General features: G+C 43.0%; 1 protein-coding gene across 2 annotated transcripts in view; it reads left to right on the top strand.

Annotated features, from left to right (window-relative positions):
• The first annotated feature begins 1,808 nt into the window (after positions 1–1,808).
• Positions 1,809–10,312, top strand: part of MCUR1 (mitochondrial calcium uniporter regulator 1) — a 47,774-nt gene continuing 39,270 nt past the window's right edge. For both annotated transcript variants that reach the window (XM_018563658.1, XM_018563657.1), the window contains exons 1-4: positions 1,809–1,921; positions 3,505–3,608; positions 4,912–5,013; positions 9,177–9,218. In XM_018563658.1, coding sequence (XP_018419160.1) covers positions 1,828–1,921; positions 3,505–3,608; positions 4,912–5,013; positions 9,177–9,218 — 342 coding nt within the window. In that variant the 5' untranslated portion in view covers positions 1,809–1,827. The remainder of the gene's footprint in view (positions 1,922–3,504; positions 3,609–4,911; positions 5,014–9,176; positions 9,219–10,312) is intronic.

Here is a 10,312-nt window from a genome sequence, read left to right as displayed (position 1 = left end):
TTAACAGCCAGTGCCGGCTGTGACATATAAGCGCTCGGGCCACTCTATAGCGTGCATAGTACTATGTGTCCCCAGTTATTTACAAACACTGTAGTGATCAGACGATCGCTCCAGTGTTTGTACTTCACACAAAGAGGATCGGTAAATATCGCTGATATATACCGATCTCCCGCTCTGCCACACACAGAGCCGCTGTCATCCTGAAACTGACAGGATGACGGCGGCTCCAATCTCCTCCCCGCTCGGCCATCCTGACAGCTGCGGGCGCGGCTTCTCTCCACCTCACCACTCTGCCCCCCTGACAGCAGGAGCGCTGTCATGTCGGATGGCCAGTGGTGAGGGGGAGAGAAGCCGCCCCAAGGACGAGTTGTGTTGGTTGCCTGGCGCCTTTGTTGCCATGGCGCCCTGTTCGGCCGCACAGCTCGCACACCCCTAAGGCCGGCCCTGCTTGTGCATAAAAACATAAACGCATTTGCATTTGTTCTAGACATTTTTAGGGTCATCATGAAAAAAAAAAAAGTTTGTTTCTGAAATTGTAACATATTGAGACATTATTTATTAAAGGAGTTGAGTATGTTCACACAAAATAAAGAGTGAAGATTCCCTTCAATTATCCAATCATGTGGAAAGCAAATGTATTTTTATTAATTCATTATAGGTATTTATATAGTGATGACAATTTACGCAGCACTTTACATACTATACATTCACATCAGTACCTGCCCTCAAAGAGCTTACAATCTAGACTTTTTTGTTTTTTATCTGCACATGATTGGATAATTAAAGTGGCTCTTCACTTTTTATTTGTGTGTGTTTGAACTCTCCAATATACATAAATCCTGTGGCACTCCTTACCAAAAATCCCAAGATATTGAAGGGTGCTCGAAGTGACCGCGGATGGTGCCGCACATGGAACAACTTTTGAATTCAGATGTCACCAGCATACCAGTACGATGAGACTTTCAAATCAGTGCAAATCTTTTTATTACTAGATACCACTCGGAATATCAAGCACTTTCGGGGCCACACAGGTTCCCCTTCATCATGACTACTCTGAGCCTGATGAAGGGGACCCTGTGTGGCCCTGAAAGCGCTTGAAATTCTGAGTGGTATCTATTAAAGGAGAACTATGGGTTAGGGCTTTTCCCCATAGTTCTCCTTAGGGTAACGGGAGGACACAAACTAGCGTTCTCCCGTTACCCAAAGCTCAGTATACCGTGAGCTACAGCTCGCGGTATACTGAGACGCCGCAGCTGTAACGGATCCCGACAATTATGTCTGGATCCACCCAGCTGCGTGAGTGACAGCTGGCTCTGCCTATCTAGAGGCAGAGCCAGCTGTACCCGCCCCCTCCCGTTCCGCCAGTCAGTGCTGGAGGATCGGGGAGGGGGGAATCCAGCCCCTCTCCTGTCACTGCTCTCTGCCGTGACAGGATCGAGAAGTGAGCGAGCGCCTGTATGTATTCGCTCACTTCCTGATCTACTGAGCCGACCTGTGACAGTCTCATTGTCACAGGTCGGCTAGAACTATGAGGATGAGTGAAAAGCACTCACCTCATAGTTCTCCTTTTAATAAATGGATTTGCACTGATTTGAGAGTGTCATCGTGCTGGTGACATCTGTATTCAAAAGTTGTTTGAGCTCTCTCTCTCTTGATGCCTTTAGTAAACCAGCCTCAATACGTGGCTATTTAGGCATTGATATGCTATTTCTAGGTGCTTATTTGCAAGCGCATTGACTGCACCTCCTTATTTCATGATTGTTTATGCTGACCTCATTACAAATTAAGTGTATGTGTTTTCCAGGTTACAGCACATCCATTTCATCAATGGGGGACACGCATAAAAGGACCATATTTTCATTTGTGGGGAAGAAGTTCTACTTTGACACTCATGCTGTTGTTCTAGTTCTGGAAGACAAAGGTAACAATTTGGGGAGGATAGCATGGACAAAACAAATAGCCTGTGTTGCTTTGGGAACCATATTGTGTATATCTATAGATAGGTTAAGGCTTTTCCCCATAGTTCTCCTTAGGGTAGCGGGAGGACACAAACTAGCGTCCTCCCGTCACCCTAGGCTCAGTATACCACGAGCTGTAGCTCGCGGTATACTGAGATGCCGCAGTATACCGCGAGCTACTGCTCGCGGTATACTGAGCCGCTGAAGCGGATCCCGACAATTGTGCCGGGATCCGCCCCGCTGCGTGACTGACAGCTGGCTCTGCCTATCTAGAGGCAGAGCCAGCTGTACCCGCCCCCTCCCCCGTCCGTTCCGCTAGTCAGTGCTGGTGGATCGGAGCGGGCAGGGGGGAATCCGGCCCCTCCCCTGTCACGGCAGAGAGCCGTGACAGGATCGAGAGGTGAGCGAACGCCGGTATGTGTTCGCTCAGCTCCCTATCTACTGAGCCGACCTGTGACAGTCTCATTGTCACAGGTCGGCTAGAACTATGAGGTGAGTGAAAAGCCCTCACCTCATAGTTCTCCTTTAATGCAATGCGTTAAAAAAACAGATGTTAATGCAGGTTTACTCAACTGCATTGAACATGCATCATTGCAAGCTAAATGCAGTGAATGTGGTGTGAATCTCAGTCCTTTTAATATTTACTTAATTGCATATCATTCCTGAAACATGTAACTTAAAGTCAATCTGTCATTATAAAAGATTACAGACTCCAGGACCAGTTTGCTTGCTCTACCTGCTTATACATTTGACAGTCTTTTTGAAGCACCTTGTCCTGAATTTCTGGGTGCTGGAATATACACATTTAACAAGCAGTGTCAGGAGCTGAAGCACCCCTCTTGCCTCTCTCACACTTCTGTTGGCCAGTGAGGTGCCTGTTATAGTTCTGGGCCAAGTGGAAGGTGAGAGAGGGTGAACCTGTGAACCTGTTCTCAGAACTGGAAGGAATGGCTTACAAGGTATCAAGAAGGCTTTCTATGTTTAGCAACATTTTTCACTGCAAGGTGTACTTTAGTAAAACAATTTCAGAAAAAGTAATAGGCTGTCGTATGATATTTGCACAACTTTACATAGGTAAACATGAACCTGACATAATTTCCAGGTATCCAAATTTGGTGTCTCCATGGAAACTGCACACTTTAAATCAGCATTGATCTTTGGGAAAATGCACATAACCGGTACACACATTTACTGCTCACAACATGATAGATTTTGGAAAGAAAGAGCAAGTTCCAATTTATTTGACCATTTTATTTGCATTTGGGTTAATCGTAGAATGATAGAAGATGACAATGTGCACGGGCCCTTGAATGGGGATTGTTGGCTATTGTTCATAAGAGAATGCTTGTATAGTTGTTGCCTGTTAAAAATAGACACATGCAAGTTTTGCTGCTGTCTGATATTTACTTGCATTGTAAGGCCTCCATTTTACCTGATTGTATCCCTGATCCACAAAGAAAAAAGCTGTTAAAATTGTCACACTCTTTGTTACATGGAATGTCCTTTTAGTGCTATGTAATTGAGCGTTGTGTTTTTTTTTGTTCAGGATTCAGCACTCAGCAGTCGGAGGTCATTGTATCCGCACTAGTGAAAATCATGAATACTAACATGGATCTCATATACCAGGACATGGTTTCCAAAGTGCAACAGGTTAGAAACAAGAAGAATGGGAACTAAGGGTGTGTATAGCCTTCCATAAACACGAATGTCCAACAAAGTATATATCCTCCTGGGCATAAAAATGAGTAGTCAGGGTTTGCGTTCTTTAGCTGAAAAACAAACCAGCATGGCTGATGTCCCTAAACCTACTGGCTGCCGGAACTAAAAAGGTGATATATTTTTCTCAGCTAAAAAAAGCTCCCTTGTTCAATTTATACTGTCACTTGACAGAATTCTCGGGATAGGGTCCCTGGCCGCTTGCTATCATTTTCCCATAAAGTATTTTTACTTTTTTTTTTTTCCCCAGAAGTAGAAAGCTTCTTTAAAGGGAATGTCGGTGTTTTGTATATATATTTACTCTTTATTGCAAAATATGACTTATTATTAAACATATTTACAGCCAGCATGTGGCACTTCAGGTTCCTTTTGACATGTTTACCTGTCTTTTCCTAGCTCTTCTGCTGAAAGCAGATTAACAGAGCTCAATAGCTCAAGCTGTATGAATGGCTCTCCTCCTTTTCCCTACCTTGATCTTTTTAGATGGGTGTAAGTCCATAGTGCTCTGTAAATCCTATGTCATCTACGTACCTTGTTATAAATGATTATTTGTAAAACAATTTATACACATGATACAATATATAAAATATGAATTACCAGGAAGAGTTTTGAGAGAGTAAAGTGCAATCTTCCAAATACTTAGAGCAGGTGTGTGACACTGCAGCTGTCACATGCCCGCTCTATAGATCGAATGCTGAACGATCTATAGAGCAGGCAGCATTCCCCACAGGGATTCCTCCCTTCCCTCCCTGTTCCTCCAGCGTTCATTGGAGGGACAGACTGAGGATAGGGCGGGTACAGTTGGCTCTTGCTATAGAGAGGCAGAGCTAGCTGTCAATCAGGCAGCGGGGTGGATCCTGACAATATTGTTGGAATCTTTCCCGGCTGCAGTGAGGCTCTGCACTGTCAGCATCTAGTGGGCAGTAGCCCGCTAGATGCTGACTTTGGTAAATGTCCTCCTTTGACCCAAAAGAGAACTAAAGCCAAAAAAAGTTTAGCCTTAGTTCTCTTTTAAGATATGAACATAACAAAATTGACACAAAACTATTATAATTTTTCTTTATAGAGTAATATTATTCCTACTATCTATATTTTTTTTAAAACGCATAGATCTCTCATTTGCCCTACTATCCCTATTATATTAAAAATGAATTGCTAAACCGAAGCATATGGGTCAGCTCTACTAATATATCATTGCCATCAAGCTAATGCAGGGCTTATGCATCTTTTATTACAGGAGATCACTCTTCAGCAGGTCATGTCACACATAGCTTCTGTAAAAAAGGATATGATCATCCTGGAGAAAAGTGAATTCTCTGCTCTCAGAACACAGAACGAGGTACTTAATACACAACACGTTAAGTGTTATTAGGATGTTGTAATGTTATATTACGGTTTGTTTCTCATAAAGTACTTCTATTCAAACATAATGGTTACAAAAATGGGCTCTTGCAGTAATGAAAAGACAATGGACAAAGTACAATAACCCAGGGCTTCTAGTTCAGATATCAGTTATCTTACTTTTGTAAACTCTGAATGTTCCACATTACACTTTTAATAGGAATAAAGAAAAAAAGAAACCTGAGAGGTGTAAATGTTTTTACCCCTTCTCAAAATCCTAGTTGTCGGGCTGTCTCCAATCTCAATAGTCTCAGTTGCTTACATAAAACAGCAAGAAAAGTTAGTGTAATGTTAAAACCCCTCACTTGGTTACTTGTCCAGGTGAGTGACACATAAAGTATTAAAGCCTTTGGACAGTCATGACAGCTTATGAGAGATCAACCATGGAAGACTTTATATTTTCTCAGTCAGTGCATGTTTTCTGTAAGTCCGTTGTGAATTGTATGTATATTTTTCTGTTGCTTCCCAGCTTAAAAAGGCACTGTCGTTTGGATTCATGTATGCTAACGACATTATCTCTTTAAAATACACTTAATATACTTGATAGGTTGTTGGACAGAATCTTAACTTAATTACAGAGCTAAAATCATTAACAGAAGCCTCAGCATCCAATACTGCGAGATGTGTTAGATGCCTGCATCTGCCTGCCGCGCACTATGGTTCCACACACCAACCGCTATGTCAGTAGTGCTTTTTGGGTTGAAAAGTGAAGAAACCTTTTTGGGGTGTTAGAGCCATGTCACTTTACCAATCCTGTCACACTTGGCAATCAGGCGACAGGATTATTAAAAGAGCAGAGAAAAAACTAATTTGCTCCTACAATGTCACAACTCCACTAGCTGAAAAAGCGAGGTGTCACTTCATGCTGCTGTCGTTTGTCTAGTGAGGGAGCAACACTCTTTACTGCAAGTTGGCCTCAGTGACAGGATCCCTAATGGTCCCCAGCACACTTTCAAGCTAGCCAGGAAAAAAAACTAACCTGTTTCAAATACTCAGAATAAAAACAGAGGTTTTAAATGCATATATTTGCAAATACACAAGGAAGCCACACTGCCACATGAAGAAGCCTTTGATCAGTGTGGGTCGCTAATGGAATGTGACTCCTAAACCAATAGAATGATGTGATAAGTATGACCATTACAAATTAGAAAATGTTTGACTTTCCTCGATGAGCTCCAGCAGAGTATTGTGGGGAGGGCATACTCTTTTGCCAATATGCACTGAACCTTCCACACATACTTTATATTTTGTTACATGTTCCCATTCATATAGCATAGCTTAATATTTAAAAAATGACTGCTTACCTTTTCCTTTCTCTTTGCTGAAAACTCCAAAACTGAATTTGCCTCTTTGAATGCACGGGGGCCAAGGAGTTAATGTTTGCCATAATTAGCCCTTTTTGTAATGTGCTTGTAGAACTCATTATTCATTGTAAGCTAAATTTGAACATTGTCCTAACAAAGGGTTACAGATCTAGAAGCCTGGCTTCTGTATTGTATGTTAATGAGGGGAAACATAGTGGCTATCCAGTCTTTGTATAGGGACGAGTCCAATGGAAATCCCACTACACTCATTACCAGTCTGCCCTTTGGAAATGGGTGCTGAAGTGGCTGCTGAAATCCAAAGAGATGGGGTATGTTACCAGCATTCACTAAGAGCCTGATGAATGGACCCTGAGTGATCCCGAAAGTTGCCTTCTTTGTGACATGATATGCATGCGTCAATAAATATAGGTTTCAAGAGTGTGTGCTGGTGACATACCTTATCTATTTTGTATCGGGGCAAACTCACTATGAAGTTGTTCAGAGTAGCCTGCAGTCTACCCAAATGCCTGCTTACACTTGTGATGTGCAGTGTAGTGCTTTTTTCTAGTTACAAAATCTAAACATGTTGCTGTTTGAAAATTGTCTTGGATAGCCTCTATGGCATCTGCAAAGCAAAAAAGTCTGCTTGTTCCTCTTTGTAAGAGGAGAAACACATTGTTTGTTGTTTGGAAACAGTTTATCTGAGACGGCTCTATTCTTGGACACTACTGTATAGTAAATGAGACCTAGTATGTTTAAAGTGTCAAGTGTCTCACAGCTAATTCATACACAAGCTTCTCCTTCTTTCACAGGGCCATTTTTTGGAAATACTTTATTTAAATCCCAAGGACAAAAAAAAATACGCAGACACGACTCGTAAACAGAGAGCAAGGTTAAAAAGTGCCCCCATAAATGACAGTTGCAAAGAAAACAAAACTATAGATGAATAGCATTCCTCAACATCACACATGCTGCTAAATCTACACAGGGACATTTTAACAGCTGACACTTTGCAGAGGACCCCTTTCCTGCTCTCTGGCATCCACTGATACACAGGGCACTGTGGCAAACAGTTGCCTAAAAGAATTTAGGTCATGGATATGTAGTTCATGTAGTTCATCTTCCCTGACCACCTACTAACCAGCTTTTTTCAATAATTTTTTATTGGTTTTAGGCAAGAAACAAAGTCACAAAAACATGATCGCACAGTGAGGTCCAGTGAACAGGGCCCTTAATAAACAAGTGTAGGCAAGGTAATAAATGCAAGAACGATGAATGGCTATTGCGATATAATATCAAAATAACCAAAGATCTGAGGGAGTCAACCCTGGGCATACATAAAAAAAACATATGATGTGTACTCCGTGAGGTGTGTGCCAAGAGGTAAGCCGAAAGTAAATGATCAGAGCCTTGGTACAGAAAAGTCGTCAACTGGGTAGTTGAGGACTGGGTAGTTGAGGTAGCAAGAAACGGGGAGAAAAAGAGCTAGCTAGATGAGATTGGAGGGAAAGAGGGATATGAGGGAGGAGTGTGGGTTAGGCATTACGATTATCGTAAGGTGTGTGGAAGCCGTGGGACCTCTACTACTGTAAGGTTGCACGACTTTTAACTTACGAACATGTTCGAAAACCCGCCGAGCATCGTTCGATGGGTGTGTAGCATGTTCGTATGATAAATGCTGGACAGGCCACACTGCCCGTTCGGCATTGCAGTCATCGGAAGCCCCCCCCCCCCTCGGGGGAGCAGCTTGCGATCATCGCAAGTACGATCATCGCCTGTCCAAGATGGGCAGATCGTACATTTTTTTTAAGTACCTTACCACCATCGCAAGACAAAAGTCTTGCGATGGTTGTAAGGTGCGTGCCCAGCCTAACCCGATACTTGGATTTCAGGTATTAGGAGGCCGGGCAGCATGTAATGACGATACTGGAACTTTCTCGTCACCAGGGAGCATGGAGCCCGGTTCCCGGCTAATCAGGAAGCCAGAGGGCGGATAATGACTCGCCCCCCTGCTTTCCTAATTGGCCAGGAAGCCACCTCCATGCTCCCTCGTCACTTGGTGACGAGGGAGCAAGGAGCCGGTTTCCTGGCCAATCGGGAAGCCAGGCAGCGTGTAATGACTCACCACCTGGCTTCCTGTTTGGTCGAGAAGCTGGCTAATGAGGAACCCAGGCGGCGAGTCATTACCCGCCCCCCGCCTTCATGATTGGCCAGAAAGCCAGCTCTGTGCTTCCTTGTCACCTGGTGACGAGGGAGAATGGAGATGGCTTCCCTGCATCGGGAAGCCGGGTGGCGAGTCTTTACACGCTTCCCGGCTAATCAGGAAGACAGGTGGCGAGTCATTACACGCTGCCTGGCTTCCTTAATGGGACTTCCGTGATTCGGTGTCGGCGAGTACCAAAAAAGAAAATATTGGTGCTCGATACCAAAAAATCGGTATTGGTGCATCCTTACTTTGCATGATGGACTAGAATTTCAATACAAATTGATAAGCTAAACGTGAAATTCTAGTCCATCATGGGAGCTTGACTACTTTACAACACACACAGGGACCATGGGGAACAAAAGTACAGTAGTCACCCTCCAGGAGGAAGGACAGTGTCAGCACCAATTCAGAGATAATATGAAGATCTACAGCCAAGTGATACACAAATAAAATACATTTTTGTTTATAGATAAGGTACATGAATGCATTTTTAAGATTTAACTCCTGAGCTTAGTGTCACCCTAAGTAGATTTCAAGTTTTTTTCCATAGCATCTAACTGCTGTTTTTTTTTTGTTTTTTCTTCCTCAAAGAAAGTAAAGATTGAGCTCCAGCAACTGAAGAAACAGTTAAAAGTAAGTTTTTGTAATTTACTCTCACTACTACTCTGTTTTTTCTAACAAATATTCCATAAATAAAAACTGATTTACTTTTTTGTTTTTCTTTTCTTTTTTTGTACAAAACAGCTATGCCCTAAAGGAACCTTTTGTGTGAATTAAGGGTCGGAGAATGCTTAGGGCCTGCTCACACCTAATTATCGTATTTCCCATGATGCCGTGCGATTAACGCGGCTTTCGCACAATGCGGCTAACATTTGTTACCGTTCGGCAGGTGCGTTGTGTTGCCATTCGTTTGATTGGCACCCCAACGCATCTCCCAGCCTCAGTGTACTGCAACGCGTGCTATGGCAATACCTTGTGTGGTGGAAAAAGGTAGTGCATGCACAACACTAGGTGCATGCATTACTTGCATGCGATTAACGTAACGCTTAGGTTTGGACAGGGCCTTAAAGGGTAATTGCATTTCGCTGCAATAAGCAATTGCTTAATTTTGGACAACCCTGCCCAACTAGACCCCCATCCAGTCTTATGCTCGCGGATCCCTGACCAAGCAAGATCTCGATGCCGCACACCCTAATGACAGAATTTTCAAGGCTGCAGAGTTGAGATCTTGCTGTATCAGGGTAGGTGAGTTTAAGACTAGCAGGAGGAAACTGGGGGTGGGAGAAAGTTTCTCATAGCTGCCAATCCGTTTTAAGCTTTCCTTGGAGGCTTCATTGTGATTGGTAATGTAGGAAGCAGAGAGATTGAAAGATACACAGCACAAGTTTAAAGCTGAACTCCGGGATAAGCAAATACTATCTAAATACAAGAGCAATGTGTATTCTTACTTGGAGTGCTTTGTGTATTTCTTCCAGTTTTATGCAGGAGCTTCCTTTTAATAAAGACTGGTCATTGCTGCTTGAGTTCCTCCCACAGTTTTTCTCTCTGCACATCCTATGTACCATGCAGTGATGATTTCATAACTACTTTTAGGTAACGTCTGCATTTGTTAAGGCATTTTGGTACGCACAATGTGGATTCTTATGCTTTGCACCTATATTTAAAGAATGTAAAATATTCTGGGCATGTAAAATATTAACCCTTGCAGTAATGCTACCCGCACACCG

This window comes from Nanorana parkeri, unplaced genomic scaffold, assembly GCF_000935625.1.
Source record: "Nanorana parkeri isolate BGI_ZX_2015 unplaced genomic scaffold, ASM93562v1 scaffold684, whole genome shotgun sequence".
Lineage (NCBI taxonomy): Eukaryota > Metazoa > Chordata > Amphibia > Anura > Dicroglossidae > Nanorana > Nanorana parkeri.
The sequence above is the reverse complement of the archived record's forward strand: the minus strand, read 5'-3'. Positions and strand labels throughout refer to the sequence as shown.